Source organism: Callorhinchus milii, unplaced genomic scaffold (assembly GCF_018977255.1).
Source record: "Callorhinchus milii isolate IMCB2004 unplaced genomic scaffold, IMCB_Cmil_1.0 Scaffold24, whole genome shotgun sequence".
In the NCBI taxonomy this organism is placed as follows: Eukaryota; Metazoa; Chordata; class Chondrichthyes; order Chimaeriformes; family Callorhinchidae; genus Callorhinchus; species Callorhinchus milii.
The window spans coordinates 8,803,392-8,829,037 of NW_024704765.1; the positions used below are offsets into that span (position 1 = coordinate 8,803,392).

Here is a 25,646-nt window from a genome sequence, read left to right on the forward strand (position 1 = left end):
ATAGCAACGCCTTCTGTCAGGCAATCTGGAGCAACATGGGGAGAATCCCCCTGATCCAGGCTGGCCTGACCTCACAGCTCAGCGAAAAGAGGAAAGAAATTCCTTTGTATAACAGAGCAAGTATGTTAGTAAGATACAGCACCTCCATTAAGCTGTCCAAATTTAAATGAATCACCAACTCACATCTCGCTCCCACTTTGAAGAGTGTGGCTGGCACACTATCAGTCTCCATTTGGAAGCGGATTCTCATTAAGAACTGGTGAGAAACAGCTTCCAAATTAAGAGGAGATTTAAGATCTTTTCACAATCCTGTGCAACCTTAAGTTCAATACACAATGGTCTCGCAGACTGAGGTAGGTTTTCAAACCTCTAATCACTGTCCAGTGGTTCCCTGCTGGAAAATAGAAAATGGGCAAGGGCAGGGATCACCTGTCTTGTTTCCAACAAGCTTGGAAGCTCACATTCAAGGCTTAAACATGAAAATAACCACTTGGGCAGAGCATTGGATGTCACCCATGAAACCGTAAAGAGGGGGAGGGGGAGGAAGGCAAGGAAAATGTTGAAGATCTTCAGGAGAGGAGGACAAGGAAACAAAACAAATGTGAAAAGAGTTAAGAGGATTGCCTCAGAGAGAAGCGATTACGCTCTGGGACTGATATGTTAGCAGGCGATGGGACTGAATTCATTAAATTCCACACTGGAAGGTGAAGCAAGACGGCGCTGCCTCTTACACTCCCCACAGCTGCGGGCTGACATCCGGCTGGCACCCTGTGACACAAGCCGGCTGCACTGGACACGCCACTGAGTGGCACTTTTGGCCAGCGACCAGGTTAACCCTTTCAGGACCACAGCTGTTATTTCTCCAGTTTTTAATACACATTTTCTCCCGTCCCCCAAACCGAGGTGAATCACTGGGGAAAAAAGGGCCATTGGAGAGGGAAAAGAGGGAACTTTCGTTCTGTGTTTTGTCGGCAAACATGGCAGTTGTTTCACCCACTACGAGATCTCACAACTAGCGCCATAAATAGAACAACTGAGTGTCAGTGCAACCACAACCATGGTTGTTTACCGGATCTCGCCGTGTGCAAATGGATGTGCTGTGATTGCCTACAAATACACTGTCATGCCCATCCACAGTAAAGCTCGTGAAGCCCCTTGAAACGTCTTCACGACTTGAAAGTCGCCGCATCTAATGTGAGGATGGATCATTATTTGATTATTATAAGCAAAGCGGGTAGCGGAATAGTATAACAGACGTTCAACGTTCAGTTGTAGGTTTTCTTCTTGTTAAGCCTGCGTCCCATCTCGCCATTTTACAGGCGGACGTAAAAAGATCCTGTTCGAAAAGAGAGAGGGGGTGGAGGAAAGAGTAAGGACCTGAAGGGGAACTTTTAACAAATAATACGTGGACTGAATCAGAAGATGAGGTGAAGTCAGGGCACAGGGGCTGTTTTGCAGGACAAGAGAATCCTGAAACTCCTGCAAAATCTAACGACGGCTTTATAAAGTTCCAGCCCTGAAGAGGAGCTTTGCAGCACTGTTGGTCAAGCGGTGGAGAAGGCGAGGGCTGCCACCTAGTGGCCGTATAAAGGATACCTCATAAACAGATCCATCTGCACAGTGGAGCACACCGTGTCCTTGTCTCTGGTCCAGAACCCAGTCTCCCTGATAATGGTCTCCGTTCCTGCACAGGAGAGGAGCGCACATTACACTTTCTCCTCTCAGTCGTGGACTTTGAATACAATATGCCTTGGGTGTATTTTTTTCCCCCTAACTTTTTGAAACGACGAGTAAACAAGCAAAGTAACTTGCAGGTTGCAGACACTCCCAGCCACCTCATCCCTCCACCCCACGCTGGAGACGCCTCTGGCTGGCTGTTGAGCAAAGACAGGACCGAGGCTCGGCTGTGATGAAGTGTCCCGCTCTTTAATTGCAAATGAGCTTTGCCATGAGAGAGCCAGAGTGATTGACACTCCCTCTCAGAAATCTACTCTCACCAGCCCCAGCATTTGATGCCCTCTCTTCATCTTTGCCCAATGGAAGTAAGAGTCAATTGAGAGCACCCTTTCGGGTTGGAGTGCAGGGAGCCACACATTCAGCACAGTGCACAGATCTATTAGGAGTGGACCAGGGAGCAGGTGTGTGTTGTGTATAACATTGGCTCCAGCAAAGTGGCAATGCTGCCAACTGAATATGGGAACATTTGGCGCCAATGCCGTTAAGGGTTTGCTGTAGCTGCAGAACAATAAACAGACCTTCTCTCTGTAGGCTCCAGCCTGTCTACTGCAGCTTCCTGCAGCGCCGCAAGATTCGCTACAACCTTTGCAACCTCATACTGCTGCAATTTCGCCCCCCCCATCCCACTCCCCCCCTCGCAACTTCATGCCACCCTGGCCTCACCTTGCTGCAAGTCTCATTACAGCAAAGCTGCAACTGTGACAGATACACGGTGGCCAGAGATCTCTTGCTTCCCCGTGGGTAAGCAAATCTGCAACTTACAGTTTGTAAAATTCCTAAAGTCCTGTGAGCAATTTAGCTGGGAATAGTGACAACTTTATTTTGCTGGCCTTCTCCCCTGCCACCTGCCTCCCCTTGCAGGACTCGTTGATTTGCTGCCACAATTGATAAAACGCCACGGAATATTCACAAACTGAAAGTTACAATTAGTGCAGCAAATCAGCTTTCTACCAACTTTTATTGGTTTTAAGATGCCACCAAAATAAAAATCAGACGATCAATCAATACTACTGAAAAGTACAGTGGATTAAAGGCATTGAAGCTGTGTTGGGAGTCCTGGTTGCTATTTTGGGAGAAGACAGCCGAGCACTCAAAACCAAGACAGTGCATCAAAACAGTGTAGGAGGTCATTGCAGTAGGACTTGTAACTGGGAAAATGCCAGCGGGTATATGAATAAAGTCCTTCACCGAGGAAGTCACTTGAGATTTGAGTCAATGCAATATGCATCAAAGGCGCAACAAAGGCTTTCAAGGCCCCAGCAATGCTGGAGCCCTTTTCCATCTCAATTTATTCCCCCCCCTACCGCTCTATTAATTTCATTTTACACGTTATCACCTGGCAGGCCCAGCCCTCAGTCTTGTGGGACTAGTGACAGCTGAGGCCACATATTAAAACAGTTCGGAGTTTAGCACACCCTGACAATAATGATTCCTGCACTTGACATCGCGCCTATGATGGCAAAACCATCTCAAAGCAAGGGAATAGCTGTCAAGTGTAGTTATAGTTACCGTGTTTGTGTGCAAGCTTCTGACCTGCTTGTGTGGGCTGACTGAGCCCAGCTGAAACTGGAAAAAATGAGAAACACTCTGTGGTCGGACAGAACGTCCCAAGCAACTAAACTAGTTACTTGGAGTTACTTACTCATAGCTCATCTCCCCTTCTCCATGTTTCTTATCGTTGTGGAAGGATCCCCGATATGTCTGTCTGTGGGAGTCCATCAGCAACGCATGTCCTGGGAGAGAGAGCAGTGTGCATTTAATTCAAGGCACTCGCCCCAACTTGTGTTTATTCAGCACACAAAGAAAGCAACTCTCAAAAGCGCTTTTCGCTTTCAAAATCCCCACGCTTTCCATTTCTATCAAGATATTGGTTCTCAAATTCAGAGCAATACTGCTGAGAAGTGCTTTGAGCTGTTTCGAGGTTAGAGGCTCTATAAAAAAGCTACATCATTCATTCCGAATTATACAAAACAGTATATGAAACCAATGGTATAGAACAGGGAGCAGCACAAGAGAACAGAATCGGAACCTCACCTATTCTGACACCGTAATGAAACTCGCCGTCATACTGGCTTCCGTCAGCATACTTCATCACACCAAAACCTAGGACTTCCCCCTCTTTGAACTCCCCATAGTAAGTGTTACCTTAAAAAACACAGAGGCAGCAGTTTGTTACTGTAGCTTGAAGTGATTTGACAGTTTTACACTGGAATACTTTTACATGATTCCTCTATCCTGGCCAACATTCTCCCAAACAGAATCGGTGGCTGTTTGTGGAACGTTGCTCTGTGAAAATTGTCTATCACGTTCGTCCAATGAAGGCACTGCACTTTACAACATATCCAGTGAAGTGTTTTGATAAGGAAGTGACAGGTGAAGGAGTTGTATAAAATTCAAGAATTATTCTTATTATTTTGTTGTCATTCCAAACGAAAGAGAGACAGACAGAGGGGGAGTGGGGAAGAGTGCAATTAAGCATAAAACAGATAGAGGCATGAGGGGCATAAGCTCACCTGTTGCAGCCCAATAGCGAACCCCATTGCCATTTATTTCTCCATTCACAAACTGCCCCTCGTAGTAACTCCCATCCCTCATCATCAGCTTCCCATGGCCTGACGTGATGTAAACAGTAATAGATAGATTAGTTCTTCAGTCAAAAGATTGCATAAAAAATTCAGTCACCACATTTTGCCATATATGTGATTATTAAGACTTCAATATCCTCACCCTTGTCTTCAAATCCCTCCACTCCTCCGCACCCCCCGACCTCTCTGACCTCCTCTCTCCTCAAAACAGTGCCCGTTGCCTTTGTTCCTCTGGGTCTGGCCTCCTCCTTGTCCCCCGAGTCCTCCGTCAACCCTCGGCGGCTGTGCCTTCAGCCACTATGCCCCGAGGCTCTGGAATCCCCTCCTCACTCCCTTCGCCTCGCTCCCTCTCTTCCTATTTCCAGGTCTCTGCTGAAGACCTTTCTTTTCGACCGCGTCTTTGGTCACCTTCCCACCCCCCCGCCCCCCCCCCACTTCCCCCGGCTCGGCCCCAGGATCCGTTACCGTGAAGCGCTCTGAGACGCCGTCCGGCGTGGAGGGCGCTACACAAATCCAAGTTGTTGCTGTTACTATTAACAGCTGGCGCCGGCGCAATGGGCCAAACGGCCAGCCCTCCGGCCTGCGCTGTAGGATTCCATATTTCTTAAATTCCACACGTACCGTGTTTCTTGCCCGCCTTCCATTCTCCTTGGTAACGGAAGAAGCTGTTTGGGTAAATGTACAGGCCGAATCCTGTGGGGGTAAACAAATAAATGACCAGTCAGCGGACCGCAAGGCTAGAGCTCCGAGCCAAACTGCACGGTCCATTCTTTTCCTATCCTTTGCGAGGGAAGCGGAGGGCAGAGGCTGAATGGTCCGTGGTGGGCTAAAGCGGTCTGTCTACCTCAAAGCACTTCCAAGCACAGCTTGAAGGGGAGGGAGCGCTGCGGAAAAAAAAAACACAATAACATTTTGGCACATCGGAAGAGGAGGAACGATCCGAATCGGATTATGTTTTTTGTTGTTGGGTCACCCACCCCTCCACCCCCCCGGGGTCTGTCTGACCCATCGCTCCGTGCTGTGGCGGTATGCGAAAAAGATAAAAGAATTCAAATTACCCAGTGACACCAACCAGTGAACCCCTCTTCTCCCCTGTGGCGCAGGGGAGTGTGTGTGTGTGTGGGGGGGTGGGGGGGGGGAGAGGAGGGGGCTCTTCTCTCTCTTTGCAAACATTAAAATCTGCCGATTTTTTTTCCCCTTTAATTTGACAGTTGGGACACTGCCCCTTTAATTGACGGTTACATAAACTGCGCGGCGGCTCCGGTTCCCGCTCCTCACTCGGGGCACCGACACTGTCCCCTCGACCTCCTCCGCCTCCGCCTCCTCACCGTCGCGCAGCTCGTGTTTCACCTCCCCGACATAAAGCGGGGATTCTCCCTCCACCTTCTCCCTGCGCGCCATCTTCACCCACCGCGGTCCCAGCTCCAGTAAGCGCCTCTCCCATTGGCCGCCCGGACCCGCGCCGTTGCTAAGGGCGTGCGCCAATCACGGCGCCGCTCGCCACCGGGGTCAACCCGTAAGCCCCGCCCATCCCCTCACAACCCCCTCCCCCCCCAGGGACTGGTCCTCTGCAAGATGGAGGAGATGATGGATGGAGGAGAAGATGGAAGGAGGAGGGGATAGAGGGAGGGGAGGATGGAATGAGGGAGGAGCGCCTTGGGACGTCATCCTGACCCGAAAATGTCATGTGCTGTTGTGGGGAGAGCGTTTAAATGCAATAATATTTGCATTGGATGCCATGCTTAATTCCATCCAGACCCTTCACAGTCGATTGCTGTCAGTGTAGTGACTGTGTTTTTGCAGGTAGCCCATGTTTGCCTTTAGCGGTCCCGTATCAGGGGAATAAATCAGCCCAATTTCCCCATTACTAATCACTATTCCGTGGCCTCCGCCCTCCCATCCCCCCCAAACTGCCTGCAAAGCGGGGTTTGTGTAGATGTGTATCAAGGCTGTGATAATTGGCCACTCGGGAGGGGTGGGGGGGGGGGGAGGGGGTACCTGCAAGATACCAGGACTCAACTGTAGTAAAAAGTTGGCATCTTGAGAAGTGGAGAATTTAAGAGATTTTAATCCGAGCTGAGCTTGATAAAGTGGTGAAAGAACTTAAGATAGTTATAGCATATTTTCAACTGAAATCTGCCAAAATATTTCACAGTGACTGGTTTTGTAGGGAATAATAGCGAAAAGCTTAAAGAATTAACAGTGCATCAACCCATGCAATTCTGACGCTGAGTCAGAACTGTTCATTTGTGAGCAAGCAGACTGAAAAGAAGGGTGCGTCTAGTGCAAGTCTGTACTGGATCACTCCTTACCATTGAACAAGCAAACTCTGAATGGCAGCTGTCTTTGGAATTTACAAGGTGCTGAAACATTCCTTCCTCTGACAATGAAAACTTTGATTTATCTGGCATTACAGGTCTGGGCATAAAGTTACACACAAGAAGGGAAGCGATTGGTGCAGTATCTACATAATTGGACGAATATCACATAACATATTCTACAACTGTAAACTTAACTGTACGGCAATTAAATGTGTTTATTCTCCGTGGAACCAATTGCAATCTTCCTCTTTGACTGTGGAATTATTTGATACTTTAGCTGGGCATGAAATTTGTCAACAAGCCCACACTCATGGACTCTACCCTGGCTCAGTGCTCATCTTCCAGATCAATAATTCATGGCTGCTTTCTACGTACAAATTGATTGCCTCGGGTCAGCTACAAAAACAGTTACTACATTTGACAGCAATTAATTATAAAATGCTTTTATTAATAATAATCCTTGAATCTGATATACGCCTTTCCCCTCAGAAGGACGTCTAAATAGTGTCTCACAGATTTCATTGTGTAGTGAGTGTATTTTGTAGGCAAGTGTTGCAGCCAATTTGTGCAACAACAACAACAACAACAAGATTCCATTTATAGAGCGCCTTTCACGTCAGGAGGACGTCCCAAGGCGCTGCACAGTTGGGTGCAAACAGACAACGAAGTGAACGAACAATTTTATCCGGGGATTTATCAGGAGACGCGGGCAGAGAGAGAGAGAGGGGAAATGCCTTCTCTTTTGGTGTAGCTTTGCTGGATTTTTAACGCCTGCCTGAAGAGGCAGTGTTTGCGAGGTTATAAGATTAATAATATGAATTAATAGCATTAATAATAACCCGATGCAGCGCCTGATCGCACCTTTTGTGACATCTCAGAAGCGCTTCACAGTATACACCGCGAAATGAGTGGGACTGTACATTTTTGTCGGCGGCAGCCAATGGCGCGCAGCAGTGCCCCACGAACAGCCGCGGATGGAAGTGACCAATTTACTGCTGTTGTCGTTGTTGTTGTTGTTGTTATTCCCGAAGTATTACTAACCCCCCACCCCCCCCGCCCCCTCCGCCCGGAAAAAAACGATCCGCCGATCTCCTACTTACTGCGGGGCAAACAGCGGCGCGTGGAGTAAGGAGACTCGCCCCAAGGTTTCCGCCCGGGAACCGACGCCGGGCCCTCTCTCGCCCGCGAGGCCGAGCAGCGCTCCCATCGCCGCGCGGCGGGAGACCTCCCATCGCTCCGCGGCGACCACTGGCCGCTCTCCCTCTCCCCCCCCCACCCCCGGGTCGTCAAAGCGCTCCCTGTTGTCAACCTGCCCTTTGAACCCCCCCCCCCCCCCCCCACTCCTCACTCCCTCCTCCTTTCAACCCGGACGGCGCCAGTCACTTGACCGCGGGGCTGAGCTCGGAAAGTGTGGAGCTCCGCGCCATCGATGCCAAAGGGGAGGGAGGGGGGGGAGGCCGTCGATCGATCGATGACGCCGCGGTTCAGCTGGTCGGGCCTGGCGCCAGCGGCGGGAGCGAGGCCGCGGTGACGTGTTCATTCGGGGGAGCGGAGGCTGCGGCGGAGCGAGAGGCATTGGCTCAGGTAAGGCCTCGATTTCGCGGCTCGGGGTGGAGGGCGTTCTGAGCCCTCGGCAGCTCAGAGCGCTTGGCGAGGAGCCCTCAGATCGAGGCAGGCGGACGGGGTTAGCGCGCTCGCCCTCCCTTCCCGCTCCGTCCTCCTGTCCCCCCCCTCCCTCGCCCTCGGAGAAGCGCCGCGGCCCTCGAACGGTTTCAAGCGACCGGAAGTTGCCGGCGAGGCGGCCGGTGCGGGTTGGGACCTGTAGTTCTTCTGTCTCGTGACGTACGGGGATTACGTGGCGCTACGTCACTCTGAGACTACGACTCCCGTCGTGCACTCCGCAGTCCTTCTCCCTCCCACCCTCCCTGCTGTCTGGAATTTTTCTGTCGCCCATTGAGCAACTGGCTGAAGCCGCGGGGGAGGAGGAAGCTGTGGCGCCCATCGGCCGCGGCAGCGCCTTCCTTTCCGTCTCGAGTGCTCTGTCACGCCGCGAAGGCGCGCTGGGGGTGAAAGGCAGCGATCCCGGGCCTCCGTGGGGGTGACTAACGGCGGCTGTAGTTCTTTCCGAGGCGTCCGATGGGCAGGATGGCGGCGGCGGGACTACAACTCCCATGGTGCGCTGCGTGGGAGGCGCAGGCGCAGTAGCTTCCCCCCAGCACCTGATCTTTGGATCCACGTTGCTTCCTATTCGTATAGCACCCAATATCTGCTCCTCTCATCCCCTCCAAGGTAAAGGTCTGCCACTTGGGTGGTCACAGCTGTCGATTCCTAGCTTTGCCTTTCAAATAACGATTTGTGCACCTAACATAGCGTCAATAATCTTGAAATGGTGTCCCAAGGTCTTCCTCGTTAATTCATTGTCAATATACTAATAGCTCTTGCCTTTGTTTTAGCACCAAATCACGTCGTCGAGATGTCTCAAAAGCACTTGACACGATTTTACTTAGAAACTGAAACCACATAAGGGAGAAGGTGTGCGAATAAGAGTCTAAAATGCCCCAAGTCATTCAGCAAAGAAGCCTCAAATGGCAACCATGGGGTTAATTGTTTGAGGCTACTGCATGTTAGGTGGAAAATGAAATGGGGAAGGTTTCTCTGGTTGTTTGCTGGGTAAAATGTATTTTCCTTCTGCAGGCTGAGAGCAAAGCTGACATTCTTTGAATTTCTCCAGTGGTGACACCAGAGGGGTGTGCTGGAGTAGCATGATAAGGGAATGCTGCCCAAGAGGGTGATCTGATTGGAGCACAGCTTTATGAAGTCCTTGCAGAGAGGAATTGTGCGTGACCTGAGTGTCCTGGAACTGTCCGATTTAAATAATAATCCTTGCTTTTGATACTGTGCCTTATTGCATTGAACTGTCTCAAAGCGCGTCACATAATATTTATTGTACAGTGAATTGACTATATTGTGAGCAAAAATGTTCAGCGAATTGGTGTTTTCAAACTACTGTACTTGATCACCAACAACAAAATACAACAACAAAATTACATTTGTAAAGCGCCTTTCACGTCGGGAGGACGTCCCAAGGCTCTGGAATGTCTCAGAAGACAGGAATACACTAATACTGTGTATATCTCATATATTAGCAAAATGGCAGCATTGGCACTAAGAGCATTTTATTGCACTCTGCCAATGTATGGGAAACTGTACACTTTAATGCAGTAAGCTAATATGTGTGATCGTTTTCCTTCATCTCTTTAAATTAGCCCGATATCCAAGTAGTTGTCCAGTAACTCACACTAGTCTTGAATAGCTCAATATTTTGCAGATGATCTGATTTTTGTGGTTAGCTAATGCATTGTCCTAATGCTATGTCGTGGTTCATCAAATTCTCCATCAGTATGTTAGCTATGTTCTACAATGTATACTTTGCCAACAAACACACAATCTCTACACTCTATAGAGTATATCATGCAAAGCGCTTTGAGACATTTCAACTACGTGATAAGAAGCTATATCAAATACAAGGATTATTATTGCTTCCTATGTCTTGACTTTTTCTAATTATAATAATTTGGTCACTCTATCCACAACTGTTTATGGTTCACTGCTGTGTGCAATTGGCTGTCATGTTTCACCCACAAAATATACAGTGAATTCACTTTAAAATATATCCTGTGACGTGTTTTGAGACATCTTGAAGACGCCATAAGGCGCTATATCAAATGCAAGGATTATTATTATTTTTCATTATTTATGAAAGCATTGAAATGATTGGGTGTAGTTAGGGAACTTATTTGATTTGTGAGTGAGTAAGAGTAATCGGGATTGAATTAGCAGCAGCTCATGTTTCGGAGCATCAATGCAGTGGGGTAAAGTTTTGTATCCTCTCCATGCAATTCTCATAGGGGTGACTGAGGTGGCAGGCGCACAGGCAGGGTTGACTGAATGGCCTCATCTGTGCAGAAAATTCCGTTTTTCAGGGTGTTGACTGTAGGGAGCCTGTGGAGCTTAGTGAGGAATTGTAGTGATAGATTCACGGAGCTGAGTGTGGGAGCTCAGCTCAGCTAACTCTGCCTTGGAGATTTCATGTCCCCAAGTCCGATCTGCCCAACCAGCAGTAGATGAGCTTTCAGACATTCTGCCCCCGCTCTCTGGATACATAACGTTGCAGTAAATTAACATGAGGTTTCCGCAGTTTTGTGCTGCGTGTGTTGATTTCTCTCTATTCCTGTGCACCATGGAATAGTCATGGGCGACTCATTTGCATCTTGTTTGCAAAGTGAAGTCTGCACTTCAGTTTCTTCCTAATGAGAGACATTTAGTCACAAAAGCAATAGAATGTTTGGCTTGTTTTCAAAAATGATCTCGTCTTGAGAGACAAGGAGGCACTTTGATTAAAGGAGATGGCAAATACTGTAATAATATAATCCTTGCATTTGATATACCATCTTATCACTTCTTTGAGAAGTCTCAAGGCATGCACCGAATATACTGCAAAGTGAATTGACTGTATACTTTGCGGGCAAAATGCAAAGGTTAAAAGTTTACAATGAAAAAGATAAATTCTGATTAAGGGAGTTCCGAGTCAACCTGGGTGGGAACCTGCGTCACTGACAGGGTTGTTAATGACTATTTTTACCAATGGGGGAAAAAGGGCAGAAATTGAAGTGAGATAATTCCGAAAGGCTAAGTAACCCATTAGGCAAAGTACTCCAGAAGCTTTTCCATTTCTGTGAATTAGAGTGGATAAGGAATGTAACAAAATATTCATAGACAAATTCAGAGTGAGCAGCCTTTAAGAAGAATCTGGTGTAAGGGGCTTTGATTGACTTTGAATCTATTTTTTCCTCAATGTATTTCAATCCTGGGAATGAAAGGCCTTTTAGCTTGAGTTTATTTTTATGAATGAAGTAACTCGTGGATTTTCTAGAGAGAGTAAAGAGGCATTGCATTTTTTAACTGAGTTACAGCGAAGCTCCCGTGGGTGATATGATTGAAACGAGCCGTGACATTTTTAGTGTGTCACTGTGAATAAAATTAAAGAGTGTCAGATTTGGGCTACAGTAGAGCTCTGTGTTGTAGGGGCCTTGCAAAAAAGCAGCACTTAACACGTGGTCCTGTGTGTGTGGAGCGCCCTGATGTTTAATGCATGACCTAGTGAGGATCTGAGCTCGGGAGATCGCAGGTTTGATCAGCACAGGCTACCAAGTTTACCAACCCCTTTTAGCCTAGACACAGTAATTCAGTTGCCGAGTTCCTATCCCACTCACATGATTGCTCCCCACATCCTTCAACAGACCTCCTTTTCAAGCATCTAATTATTTTTTAAAAGAAATGTGGACTCTGTCACAACTATAGTTTATGTTTCCATATTCTAACCACCTTCTGTGTAAAGATTTTTTTCCCTGAATCTACCATTTAATTATTTTTGTGATCGCTTAAATTTCAATGCTACCTTCAGCACCCTTCCCATCTCTCTCCCAAGTCCACATCGCTTTTTGATTATTCGCTGTCAGCTTTTCCCATCATTGTGAAGCAGAATTCACCAAGCGTTGGAGTGTACAACCAATAATAGGAAACTTGATATAAACACAGAAGTCGCTGGGAACAGGCAGCAGATCAGGCAGCATCTACGGAGAGAGGAAAATTAGCTAACGTTTCAGGTCAATGACTTTTCGTCAGAACTGGGGAGATAGGGAATTTGAGCTGGGTTTAAATGATGGTGAGTAGGTGAGTTTTACTAATGGTATGTTCCCCTCCCTAATGCACATTGTTGAATAGAGAGCAGTATTGGGATCGAGCCAGGTTTGAGACTGAACTATTGTACAGCAAAGTGGGCTTGGTATCTAGTTATTCCAGCAGGTTGTGTTGGAGACTCAAAAACTTATTATTTTCTATTGAGAGTTCAGCACATTTTCGTAAGCATTTGGCCACGTCATCCTCAATATTTATTTTTCTTTCCAATGTTTGGGGGAGTTGCAGGAATACACAGCAAGTCTGTCCTCAATGTTTAATTGGAGTTTCCTGGTGCTGCAACTGGTTCCCATTCAGCAACTTGCTTTTCCACTTTGTGTAGAAATGTGTGTGTGTGTGTGTGGGGGGGGGGGGGGGGGGGGGGATGGTTGGGGGGTTTATTTCCAATCTGAATCACGAGATAGCTGGGAACTAAATTAAGGACTCATTAAAAGAAAATATGATGATCTGGAATGATTTAAACATAAACACACTTTTATCTAACAAACCGGTTACGTAGTTAAATGTCGGGCCCCAGATAATGTGCTTTGTATCTCAGAGTTGAAGTGTCTCAGTGTCAGTGTATCCTCTGTAATATGTTCAAATCATTTAGGGTTTGGATGTATTGACGTTTTAAGATCGGACAAAAAGCACCTAAAACCTTGATTTTTGCCTAAACTGTAAAAACTGTTTCCTTGTCTGTTTCTAAGGGATGTTAACCATCACGTCTTTGAGATGTCTCAAAGCGCTTCATAGAATATACTATAAAGTCGATTGACTTTTGTTTTAATCTCTTCAGATCTACCACTCCACTTGCTGCGCTGCTGTCTTGGAAACGGATTCCTGCTTTATTTACAGTTGACAGTTTCAACTTTTTTTTAAAACCAAACTCCTGATCCATTGGTGGTGTTGGGGGGAGAGAGTAAGAGCAGTAATGTTTATAGAAACCCTCTTCTTTTAGTCTCTAGGCACTCATCACAATTGAAAGAAGAAAAATGCCTGAGGGGGCTTCCCAATAATCGCTGTTGAGTGTAGGAACTCTCTATAGATAGAGGCTGTAGCTGTTTTGTACTCAGTAAGGGCCTCACCCACAAGTGGGAGGTGAATGATCAGTTTTATCTGGAGGATTGTTGCCATCCAGGTATCTCAAGGAAACTCCCTTCTCTGTTCCAATATTGGTGTGGGACCTCTAATATTCACCTGAAGAACGGTCAGGTTGAATGCCGTCTGCTTTTTCAGGTGGACATTAACAACATTAAAGATCCTATGACACTATCTAAAAATCGTCCCCTCCCTTACCTCCTTCAAGACCTGTCTCAAAACCCTCCTCTTCGACCGTGCCTTCAGTCACCCTCCTTCTCCCCCCCTTGCCCTCCATCCTCCCCAATCCCGAACCCCAGTGCTCGGGTCCAAAGCACTGATTGCCCACCACCTTGGGACGTCCTCCTGACGTGAAAGGCGCTATACAAATATAATTTTGATGTTGTTAAAAAGAGAAGGCAGTTTTTCCCGGTGTCCTGGCTAAACAATTGAGATGTCCTCCCGGCATGAGGTGCACTACACCAACGTGAGGATTGTAGTTTACTCCCTCCCCCCACCCATTAGTTGTTTATTTCAAGACAGTCACTACATTTTACAATGAATCGGGTGAAGCAATTTGAGACTTCCTCCTGACATGGAAGGCGCTAATACAAATGCTAGGGTTATTATTATTATAATTAACTAAATGATGTGAGACACTGCAGTAATTCAATTTGTTTCAGTGGAAATTGACCCTAATTGTCTTAATAGTTCAGTGATATTTAGACGCAGGGTGGAGGGGCGATTTCAAGGGTAAGTTTCACTTCACGGAAATGTCTTGATTTATGAAAACGTAACCACTGCCTCCTCGGTCCAATTGGAATAAAAGGCAATAAAATTCTGACGCGTCCGTGCTTTGACCCAGCTCTTCCCAACGGTGAGACTAAAGGTTTATTTGGGTGGCCCTCGCTGTTACTGTGCAGCTTAAACGTTTCGCTGACTGCATGGAAATGATCTGAGCTGTTCTAAAGTCTGCCGTGCTGTAACAATCCGGTTAACAAGCTGCTGATTAATGGGAGATGGAATTGTTTCATGTCATAAAAGGAATATATGTGTACCGTAAAACCTGGTGTATAAGACGCATCTGATTGGAAGTCATTTCCTTACTATGTGGTGGAGGCACACAGGAAGCATTTCCTTCCCTCCGAGCGTGAATTTGCCTTGTTTTTGGAGTGGAGCAGGAGTGACAGTAGTGTTGTTAGTGTGGTATGGTATTTTTGAGCTTTTGTTATAAATGCGTGTGCTCATGTGAAACTTCATTTTGTGTTTCTAAGCAGCATGTCGGAAGGGGACAGCAGTGGAGATGCCATTCATGGTAAACCATCGACGGTTGGCATGTTTTTTTCACGGTTGGGACAGGTAACGATCTTCCCGAGTTATACATTTCTTCTTTATTTTTGCATCTAAGACAACTCGTTCACAAACTAAGAGTTTCTAAATAAACGCTTTCTCTGCTTTTCTTCTGAAAAAAAATAACCTTCTCGTTCTAGGTCTACCAATCACTCTTAGACAAGTCCACGCCCTTCACAATTGTGCGATGGGTTGTAACGTTTCTTTTTGGTGCAATCTACATGATTAGAGTTTATATCCTACAGGTGAGTGAAGTTTGTATCTTCTACTTTGTATGTGGGTCCAGGTACCAGACTCCAACTGATGCCTGGAACCACATACAAGGTAGCCAGTTTGCGCACAGCAATATCCCGCAAACAGCCACAAAATGAGTGATCGATTTTATCTGAGGGATTGCTGATATAAGCCTTGGTGAAGACACGCATAAGTTTTTTTTTCTGGGCCAACTTTTCTTCCACTTTTAATTGCATGAGTGCCAGCGTTGTGAGCGTTCAGGCGCTCCAGAACGCTACCCATGTGAAGGGCGTGATGTAAATGCAAGTTGTTGTTGTGGAGTCCATGCTGAATCTGTTTTTCCATTGCAGGGATGGTACATTGTGACTTACGCACTGGGGATTTACCATCTGAACCTCTTCATTGCTTTCTTGTCTCCCAAAGTTGACCCTTCACTAATGGAAGATTCAGGTAATGTCATTTCACTGGAATGTGTCTCTTGGCAATGTTTTTTTTTCTCATCTCCTGACGGGTTTGTTTCATTCTTGTACAGTAGCGAGCCTGATATTGACACTATCTGGTATCTCCTATTTGGATATGAAAATCATTTGGAGATTTTGTGTGTGTGTGTGTGTCTCTCTTTCTCTAGCCATGTACTTACCACTCGAGCTCAGGCAAAATCCATGAATCTGGATACATCTTGTGCCTGTGCGTAACTAATTGTTTTTGCCGACATGTAGCCCGGCTTCACTGATGCAGGCAGTCAGTGTGCAGTTCTGTGGCATTCCACTCTATTGAAGTATGATGCCGCTTCGGGTGTTCTCCAGTGTGTGAACCTTGGAAAGTGTGAGCCCTCCACCGTGTGAATGTCTCACTCATCCAGTTCTCCGTGGCCTGCAGTCTCACCTTCTCCCAACATGCGCTAATGAGATCTCTCTCTCTCTCTTCCCAGACGAGGGGCCAGCTTTACCGACAAAGCAGAACGAGGAGTTCAGACCATTTATAAGAAGGCTGCCAGAGTTCAAGTTCTGGTAAGTGTTCAGTCCCTGTGTTTGACATAATTTATAAAATTCCCTAACCTTCGATGGTTGGGGGGTGGGGGGGGGGGCGGGGATGCTGAGACCAATTGCAGTACCCTCCTGTCACCCTGGCTGTGATTGTCTAACTCAGCCCCAGGCTGGAGATGAAGCCTGGGAGCTTTCCCTGCTCTGTTCGGCTCAGATGCTCACTGAATTAACTCTGAGCTGTGGGTGGGGGATGGTGGGGAGCGGGGTGGAAGGGATAGAGGACAACGACTTTTTTCTTAGTTATGTTCCTGATTGATTAAAGCATTCTTGTGGGACAGCGTACTCGAGTGTCTTCACTGGTGTGACCTCCCTTCTGTGTAACCTTCGCAGGCATTCCGCTACAAAAGGAATCGTGGTGGCGATGTGTTGCACTTTCTTTGAGGCCTTCAACGTGCCCGTTTTCTGGCCAATTCTGGTCATGTACTTCATTATGCTCTTCTGCATTACCATGAAGAGGCAGATTAAGGTAAATGGGGGCGCCGGGGCTGGGGTGTGACGTATGGAGGATGGGAGGGTGGTAGTTAGCGGGCTGGGGGAGGGAGAAGGGCCATGACGGGCCGGGAATGGGATGGGAGAGATTCACAGCAGACTGGGAATGGAGCCGCACGGGCTCAGCGATGCTCCTCAGTGTGTGCTCAGTGGGAGGGGAAAGGATTTCTATCTGATGTTCCCTGAAGAGCAAATTCCTAATGGCGTCTACTTCGGCAGAGGCCGGTGCATGCACAGAGCTGGGAGTTGCCTCTGGGATGCTTTCTTGCAGCGCATTGTTGGGGGTGGGTGGGTGGGGGGGCCAGGCTGCGCTGACCTTGTCTTCCTGGCTGGCGGGTGGGGGGGCAAGAGGGGATGCAGCATGCACAAGACTGTAAATGGAGAGGAGCAAACAATTTGTTCCTTAATTGATTGCTGTAATTATTGTAATAAGGGCTCCTCAATAGTAATGATAATGGGGAATAGCCCACTGAGGGCCTCTAGTGGAAGGCTCGGGGTACTGCAAAAAGTTTGACAGCACCTCGCAGGCTTCAAATACAGTCACTTTTTTTTGTAAGCAAATTCAGCTCATTCTGCTTCTCTTCCCTCCTTTTTCCTCCCCCCCCCCCCACCCCACCCCCCACCCCCCCCGCCGCCTGCCTACCTGCCGCCTTCAACAGCATATGATCAAGTACCGATATCTACCGTTCACACATGGCAAAAGGACATACAAGGGGAAGGAGGAGCCCGGGAAAACATTTGCCAGTTAGAAAATGTGACTTTCCACGTTCCTGGAATTATATTCTCTACCGCCCCCTCCCTCTCCTCACTCCCTCCCTCTCCCCCCGCATCTCACCCTTTACACGTAAATTTTGGACAATAATCGCAGTGACAACTCTGTTCTTATCATGTCTACTCAAGGCCTTGCTGAAGGGTACATTTTAGGTGATTTAGTTGAGATTATTTTGGATGACACAAGATGTCTTTATAAAATATCGATTTTTTTTTTCTCCAACCTTTTTTTGGATTAATTTATAGGTGACCGCACTTAGAAAAAAAAACAACCAGTTAACTGTATTCGATACGCCAGTTATTTCAAATGTACTTTGTCACTTAAACGAAACAAAAAAAGGATAAAAAAAAACAAATCAAAAGATCAATAATGTGTTTGGTAGAAAAAAAATGGGTTTCTTACATCGGCGGCTTTGCAAAAACGCCGTGTGTGTTTCTGTAAAGCTACTTTTCAGTATTACCAGAAACATTAAATCTACGTGAAGGAGTTGTCTGTTGGTATTTTAAACTTTTTTTTCCATGGAAGGTTGTAGAGACTTTCTTCTGGTCCAGCAAATTATTTTCTTTTGAAGCTCATTTTAAACAATTGAAATTTGCTTTTGAGATTGTCATAAGGGGTTGGGATTCCGAATGGGGAGTGGGGGAGAACTTGGTTGGGATTTTTCTTCAGGAGGGGGACGGTGGGAAACGAGGGAAAACAATTCAGTCAGGCTGCAAAAAAAAAAGATTGGAAGAGGCCAGGCTCTGGGATTTCGAAGCCAGTGTGTCAAGCGCAAGAAATAGTATTTGTTTTTCTATATAAAAAGTAATGCCACAGAACAAGTGGGAGGTGTGTGTGTTTATCAGAGGGGGGGAGGGGGGGAGAGGATGTAATTCTACAATCCATCCCTCACTTAGGAATATGCAGAGAGCCCTGTGTCTCTCTGGATACCATCAGGACACATACTTTTACATAATATGGGGATAGTAATAAAAAAAATCATACCTTTGGTTTTCTGATGGTATTGATGCTGTGGGTTCGAGATTCTGAGATTTGATTTTTTTTATATATATATATAAATATTAAAGTTGCCCTCAGTAGATTCCAGAATTTAAAACGATATAACCAGTGTGAAACCTGTACTTTGTTTTTAACGCACATTAAACTGCTCAGGCTCGCATCCCAAAGGCTTTTGAATGAATGTAGCTTTTGGATACAGCGGAGCAATCGCTCGTAAAGGGATATATGGTGGAGGGAAGAGAAGGGGTCGCCAAAATATTTAATCTTTAAAGCAATTGGAAAGCTTACACTTGAGGTGAGAGGCAGTGGAACGGAGAGTGGAGATGTGAAACGAGCAATGCGGGGGATTAACTGTTTAAATCGCTGGTGAGAGCTAGTAGCCCCTCCCATGGCAATCGTGAGGGTGAACGGGATGCTTGCGGGTTCAGTTCAGACTGGTGTATGTCAGCTGCGGCTGATGTTTTAAAATCAGGCAACCTTTTACAGGATAAAAGCAGGTGGACTGTGGTGCTTTGGCAAGATTGGGTTAAGATTGGGTTTGTCGTACTGTGAGTCTCACTGCACTCATGTGCTGCCCAGTACAGGCACCCGATCTGGTTATTTGCATGTGAAATTGCCTATCGAGCAGCATTCACATCGGACAGGTAGGAATTCTGGTTTGTAGCCAAATTTAAAATGTATTTAACCTTCCACCCGAGGCGATAACCTGCCCTCCTGTCACGTGCTGCAGTGGGTTATATCCGTGCATTTTTTGTTTTGGAACGGCTGAAGTATTGATTTAAAGAGATTTGAAACCATTTCCTCTTGTTTGTGTGTGTGTGTGTGTTTTTATTTTTTAAAAAAATCCTCCCTACATTGAAATGCTTTTGAGTGTGTTTTTTTTGTATCCTGGACATGGAGTGAGGGCCCTGCCAAGTAAGGTGGTCGGGGCAGAGTCCATCGTAGGTTTCAAGGGGGAAGTGAACATGTGCAACGCAAGTTAGAGGCTTGAAGATCTTGCAATCTCATAGAACGTGTGTTTGTATAGCGCCCTTCACATGAGGCAGCGTCTCCATGTGCCAATTTATTTTAAAGAGCAAGAGGTGGGAGGGAAAGAGCACTCGCCTATTTTTATATACTGAAATATACATAACTGTATACATTTGCATATACCACTGCCACCTGATAACTTGTGATTCTTTTCATTAATAATTATCTTGTTTCGAGTGTGACTGTGCAGGGGGGAGAAAAGTTTTATTTCTTGTCGGGGGGGGGGGGGGGCAGAAAGACCTCGTAGTCCCAATCCCAGGTAAACTCTGAGGGATGATCACTTTGAATGTTGTTCACTCGTCATCAATCTTTTCATTTGATCAGTGCCCAAAAATGTCAAGAGATCAATAGAGTTTCACCGATATTTATTGTCATATTTACAAATATATACATCTTAGTTGCATATTTCTAGGCAAATGTTGCAGCCATTTTATGCCATAAATTGAATGACCAATTTTATCTGGAGGATTGTCGGCCAGGACACCACGAGGAACTCCTTTTCTTTTTCCAATAGTGTTGCAGAGTCTTTAAGACACATTTCATGGAAACATTTTATGTCTCCTCTGTAGGATGTCATTGCTGGTAAGTCAGTGCTCCTCCCCTCATATTGCACAGGGAATGTCTGCCTGGACTGGGAGCTAACGACCCATTTTTGGGGCTCGAACACAGAACGTTGTCAAGCGATTCCCCTTCTCCTGATTAGGAACCCCAAACAACATCCCGTATTTCAATCCTGCCTTCCCGAATGTCCCAACGATGCACAAATGGGGGTAAAATAACTCTTGTCTGCAAGGCACAGGCGTCGAGATCGACAAAATTGTGACAATATTTTTTGGTTCCTGTGGTAACTGCTGTTAGTGACAGATTGTCTTCTGTCGTTCTAACATGAAGCATCTCCCGGATAAGATGTGCGACTCTAGCGCTCACGGCGATTTCCACCTGCTCGTCCTAACCAAAGTGCCGCAGGTAGATGAGCCGGTGAGGTTCGAACTTCTCCCGACACAGTGGGCACTCTGCCTACAAATCAACACAACACAGTTTACATTTGTACACGTGCCTTTTTCATATCAGGGAGACAACACTAACAATTTGCATTTATATAGCGCCCTACACCCAGGGTAGTGTCTCGGAGCACTTATCGATGGAGGAGCCTGATGCCAAGGTGGGGGGGAGGGGGGTAGCCGAAGGCACGCTGGAAAAGTCTTCAGGCGTGAGCTGAAAAATGGGGAAAGAGGGCAAAGTGAAGGGATTGAGGGAGAGAGCCTCGGAGTGTACAGTGGCTGAAAGTAGTAAAGTACCAAAGCGCTTAATGCTGGGCCAGGACAGGGGGAGCAACCTCCCTTTTCCGACAGTGCCACCCTTAGTTTTTTTCAACATCCACCTGAAGAGCAAACCCTCACAGCTGACAGTGATCTGCTGCCGACAACTGGAATCTTATGAATCGCTCCAGTCGGTGGTGACTGTTGCCCTGTGGTACTAACGGATGCGTCCAGAGCCTCACCTTGGTGTTGCACCACTCGGTGATGCACTCCCAGCAGAAGAGGTGGCCGCAGGGGGTGGCCGTTGAGTGTCGGCGTTTTTCAAGACACAGGATACACCTGGAATGGCGACTGGTGGCCAAGTCGTGGGCACTGTTGCTGTGAGTGAGAGAAATAACTGCGAGGAAAAATGCTCTTGCCAAGACGAGTCCCCAACTTAGCACAATTTTGCTTAGCCTCAAAATCTTGAGATCTGACACGGACTCAAAGCTGAGCTTCAACCGGGCTGAAATCCCACTGCTTCTCCCCCTCCCACTTCCTTTTTACCTCTTCCACTTAAAAAAAAACACGTGATGTCAAAAGTAGCCGAGGTTACGACGTGTGCGTACCTGGAGCTGGGAAGGTTCCTGTGAAGCTGCCACTCCTGCCTGGCTCTTCTCCGCTGCCGGTGCCCGTTCACCTGCACGGCCACGCTCAGCACCAGCTGCAGCAACGAGAGCCACCCCAGCAGCCGGTAGCTGGCCCGAACCCCCGAGTTGTCAGCTCGTTGGCTCCGCACACACAGCTACACACACGGGAGGGAATCAGGGGAGAGCATTCATTAGCCACGGGCACTCTGTACACAGCATATACAGTCAATTCACTTTACAGTATATTCTGTGAAGGGCTTTGAGACGTCTCAGAGACGTGATAAGTCGCTATATCAAAGACGAGGATTATTATATTAACACCGTCCACAGTGCCCTCTCTCTGTCCACGTGGGTTGCCAACTCTGGTTGGGTGTATTCTGGGAGGATTGTTTACCATCATAAAGTGAGACAGTACTGATGTAGTGTTGTCAAGCTCTATGATGTTCCTAAGCCTTCAAGGATTGCTTATGAGTTTTCTTCTGGGTCGCTCGTAGCAGTGTCCGGGAGATTAACCTTCAACACCTGGAGACTCCAGGACAATCGGGGGAGGGTTGGCAAACCTACTGTACACCAAGTTGAGTCGCTTCTCCCCACTCCCCCCTCCAGTATTACTTGGGGTGAAACAAGCGACTTACGTAGGTGATGCCGGTAATCCTCTTGGCCATGTGGTAGTACATGCCGTTCAGGTAAAAAATGCCGAGGTGCAGCCGGTGAAGGATGGTGACCGCCTGCCGTAGGAGGCTGATGCTGAGTTCGATCACTTTCCTTTGCTGCTCGCTCAGGCCCCCCACTGCCCGGTGCAGCAAGTCTCCGAGGTTCCACGGTGCCCCCGTCCCGCTCTCCGCCGACCTGGCCTCTCTCTGCAGCCCCCCCTCCAGCCGGTGCAATCCCCGCTCCAGGAGGTAGGGGAGGCAGGTGTGAAGGGCGATCAGCGCCGCCCGGCGCAACCGCGATGGAATCGCCCGGCCGCTCGGGGCCACCTGCACAATGTTCACATACTCCTCGCCCAGAGTCTGGTAACCTGCGAACGATGGAGATTTACCATATGATAGCACCGCACCCATGGCACATGCTGTACTACTCTCCCGGCATGCACCATAACAACCTGGCAACACGCCACGAGCCACGTAAAGGACTGTAAATGCCACTGATCAACACACTGAGAAGCGTCTCACCTGCCAACGTTGTGAGAGTGAAGTAAGTTAAGTCGGCCAATAACTCGATCTCCTTCCTCCATTCCAGCCACCTCTTCATACCTGAAAATCAGCACCAAACGTGGCAGGTTAGGGACACAGTAAAGATCCCTCTACACTGTCCATCCACACTTACTCATCGGGGTTACAGACAACAACAACAAATTACAATTGTAAAGCGCAGGAAGGACATCCCAAATCGCTGGACAGTCAGGGATTTGGATCCAAACTGGGATCAACAACAACTTGCATTCATATGTCCTGTAGCTCAGTGGTTAGAGCACTCGCTTTGCGAGCGAGACACCTGGGTTCAATTCCCGGCAGAGGGCGAAACCTTGGGCAAGTTTCCTTACTCCACACAGAGCCTAATAATAACCCCTCCAAAAACCCAAAACAATAATAAATTGGTCATTTTCAATCTACGACTGTAGATTGCTGTACGCAATTGGCTGCCGCGTTCGCCCACAAATATACAGTCAATTCACTTTATAGCATATCCTGTGAAGCGCTTTGGGACGTCGAGAAGACATGGAAAGCGCTATAAATGCAAGGATTATTATTATTATTATATAGCGATCCTCACACAAGGTTGTGACACAGAGCGCTTGACAGTGGCCATCAGGAGGGGTGGAGGGTGATCAGTGGTCACAGGGCCAGACCAGACCCCCGGGACCTCTTTCCGACGTGACGGGCGCTGTACGAGTGTAGTTTGTTGTTAAGAGAGTAAAGCAGTCTCCAAAGGGTCACCTTCCTGACCCCCATCTCTCCTGACAGCCTGGGGGGGGGGGGGGGGGGGCTGGGTCTCTGGGGGTTGGATTCCTGGGGGCCTTGAGGGGGAGCGAAAGGGGGCTGGATCCCGGGGGGGAATGGGGGGTGCTGGGTTCCTGTGGGGGGGTGTGGGGGTGGGGTTCCTGTGTGGGTGTGTGGGGGGGGGGTGGGGGGTGTGTGTGTGTGGGGGGGGGGGGGTGACTGACCCGCCAGGCTCTGGCCGCTCTCCCCGGTGGGGGGGGTGTGTGTGGGGGTGTGTGTGTGGGGGTGTGTGTGGGGGGGGGTGACTGACTGGCCGCTCTCCCCGGGTGGGGGGGTGTGTGTGGGGGTGTGTGTGTGTGTGGGGGTGTGTGTGGGGGGGGGTGACTGACCCGCAGGTGTGGCGTTGGTGGGGGGGTGTGTGTGGGGGGGTGTGTGGGGGTGTGGGGGTGACTGACCCGCCAGGCTCTGGCCGCTCTCCCGGGTGGGGGTGTGTGTGGGGTGTGGGTGTGTGTGTGTGTGGGGGGGGTGTGTGTGGGGTGTGGGTGTGGGGGTGTGTGTGGGTGTGTGTGGGGGTGTGTGTGTGTGTGGGGGGGTGACTGACCCGCCAGGCTCTGGCCGCTCTCCCGGGTGGGGTGGGGTGTGTGTGGGTGTGTGTGGGGGGGGAGGCTGGGGTTCCCGGGGGTGTGGTGTGTGGGGTGTGTGTGTGTGGGTGTGTGTGGGGGGGGTGTGCATGTGTGTGTGGGGGTGTGTGTGTGGGGGTGTGTGGGGGGGTGTGTGGGTGTGGTGTGGGGGGGTGTGGGTGTGTGTGGGGGTGTGTGTGGGGGGGTGTGTGGGTGTGTGGGGGGTGTGTGGGGGTGTGTGTGGGGGTGTGTGTGGGGGGGGGGGGAGGCTGGGGTTCCCGGGGGGGGGTGTGTGGGGGTGGGTGTGTGTGGGTGGGGGGGGTGTGTGTGTGGGGTGTGTGTGGGGGTGTGTGTGTGGGTGGGGGGGGGTGTGTGGGGGTGGGGGGTGTGAGGCTCTGGGTTGGTGGGGGGGTGTGTGGGGGGGTGTGGGGGTGTGTGGGGGGGGGTGACTGACCCGCCAGGCTCTGGCCGCTCTCCCGGGTCTGGAGTCTCAGGAAGTTGATGTAAAACTCGTCTTTCTGACAGGAGCGGAGCAGCTGCGGCTGATTCCCCGCCCGCGGCATCGTGTGTGTGTGTGTGTGTGTGAGGGCAAGTGTCAGGGTCTGTGTGTGTGTGTGTGTGAGGGCAAGTGTCAGGGTCTGTGTGTGAGGGTCTCCGTCAATGTCGCGGCTCCGTCTCCGGCGTCACACTCCCGCCGCAGCGCCACCTCCCGGGCTCCCGCCGCCAGGGCCGCCTCACACCCCACACACACCCACACACACACACACAGCACCGACACCACAACAACAACGACGAATGACACTGATGATGTGATGTTGGGTGGGGGGGGGTGAGGGGGGTTGGGTGGGGGGGGGTTGAGGGGGGTTGGGTGGGGGGGTTGAGGGGGGTTGGGTGGGGGGGGTTGAGGGGGGTTGGGTGGGGGGGGTGAGGGGAGTTGGGTGGGGGGGGGGTTGGGTGGGGGGGGTGAGGGGAGTTGGGTGGGGGGGGGGGTTGGGTGGGGGGGTGAGAGGAGTTGGGTGGGGGGGTTGAGGGGAGTTGGGTGGGGGGGGGTTGGGTGGGGGGGGGTGAGGGGAGTTGGGTGGGGGGGGGGGGGGTTGGGTGTGGCGGGGGTGAGGGGAGTTGGGTGGGGGGGGTTGGGGTGGGGGGTGGGGGTTGGTGGCCGCAGCGGCGGCCGAAGACACGGTCGAAACGGAGGGTCTTTAGACTGGATTCGAAGGAGGCAAAAGAAGTGGGGGGTGAGGCGGGGGGGGTGAGGGGGGGGTGAGGCGGGGGGGTGAGGCGGGGGGGGTGAGGCGGGGGGTGAGGCGGGCGGATCGCGAGGTAGACTTCCAGAGTGTCGGGGCTGAGACGCTGAAGGCCGACCGCCAATGGTGGGGCGGGAAGGGCGGGGGACCTGAAGCGGGTCACGGTGTCCGCCGGGCGGACGGGCTGACCGAGGGCTTATGGGGTCGGAGAGGTAGCATGGGGGGAGGGGGGTTGGGGGGAGGGGGTTTGGGGGGGAGGGGGGTTGGGGGGAGGTAGCAAAGACCATGGGGGGCTTTGAAGGGGAGAGCGAGGGGTTTTGTACTCGATCCTCTGAGGCTCTGGAACTCCCTTCGTCTCGCCCCCTCCCTTCCCATTTTCAGGTCTCTGCTGAAGACCTTTTCGACCGCGTCTTTGGTCACCTTCCCCCCCCCCCCCTCGGCCCCTGCCCCCCCCCCACCCGGCCCCTCTCCCCCCCCCCCCCCCGGCTCGGTCCCGGGATCCGTTACGGTGAAGCGCTCTGAGACGCCGCCCGGCGTGGAGGGCGCTACATAAACCCAAGTTGTTGTTGTTGT

The 25,646-nt window shown here is 49.5% G+C and overlaps 3 protein-coding genes across 7 annotated transcripts in view; 1 reads left to right on the top strand and 2 right to left on the bottom strand.

The window, feature by feature from the left end:
• Positions 1–5,756, bottom strand: part of LOC103184214 (MORN repeat-containing protein 1) — a 44,291-nt gene extending 38,535 nt beyond the window's left edge. For both annotated transcript variants that reach the window (XM_042343766.1, XM_007902108.2), the window contains exons 1-6: positions 5,651–5,756; positions 4,944–5,015; positions 4,251–4,349; positions 3,772–3,882; positions 3,380–3,470; positions 1,597–1,684 (exon numbers count right to left, since the gene is read on the bottom strand). In XM_042343766.1, the coding sequence (XP_042199700.1) occupies positions 1,597–1,684; positions 3,380–3,470; positions 3,772–3,882; positions 4,251–4,349; positions 4,944–5,015; positions 5,651–5,723 (534 nt within the window). In that variant the 5' untranslated portion in view covers positions 5,724–5,756. The remainder of the gene's footprint in view (positions 1–1,596; positions 1,685–3,379; positions 3,471–3,771; positions 3,883–4,250; positions 4,350–4,943; positions 5,016–5,650) is intronic.
• A 2,370-nt stretch (positions 5,757–8,126) lies between these two features.
• On the top strand, positions 8,127–19,146 carry rer1 (retention in endoplasmic reticulum sorting receptor 1). 3 transcript variants are annotated; one of them, XM_007902109.2, is made up of 7 exons: positions 8,127–8,227; positions 14,734–14,818; positions 14,950–15,054; positions 15,394–15,493; positions 15,975–16,053; positions 16,420–16,555; positions 17,238–19,146. In XM_007902109.2, exons 2-7 carry the CDS (start codon positions 14,738–14,740, stop codon positions 17,325–17,327), a joined length of 591 nt encoding a protein of 196 aa, XP_007900300.1. In that variant the 5' UTR covers positions 8,127–8,227; positions 14,734–14,737; the 3' UTR covers positions 17,328–19,146. The 3 variants fall into 3 exon arrangements, with proteins under 3 accessions (XP_007900300.1, XP_042199630.1, XP_007900301.1); XM_042343696.1 differs by having other exon boundaries at positions 8,128–8,227; positions 14,737–14,818; XM_007902110.2 differs by lacking the exon at positions 8,127–8,227 and adding an exon at positions 8,778–8,932 and having other exon boundaries at positions 14,737–14,818.
• Positions 19,147–19,726: 580 nt separating this feature from the next.
• pex10 (peroxisomal biogenesis factor 10) lies at positions 19,727–24,530 on the bottom strand. 2 transcript variants are annotated; one of them, XM_042343642.1, is made up of 6 exons: positions 24,284–24,530; positions 22,442–22,522; positions 21,902–22,287; positions 21,246–21,421; positions 20,880–21,015; positions 19,727–20,395 (listed from the first exon to the last, which is right to left on the bottom strand). In XM_042343642.1, the coding sequence occupies exons 1-6, from the start codon at positions 24,390–24,392 to the stop codon at positions 20,327–20,329; spliced, it is 957 nt and encodes a 318-aa protein (XP_042199576.1). In that variant the 5' UTR covers positions 24,393–24,530; the 3' UTR covers positions 19,727–20,326. The 2 variants fall into 2 exon arrangements, with proteins under 2 accessions (XP_042199576.1, XP_042199577.1); XM_042343643.1 differs by lacking the exon at positions 24,284–24,530 and adding an exon at positions 23,665–23,685.
• Between the last annotated feature and the right edge of the window lie 1,116 nt (positions 24,531–25,646).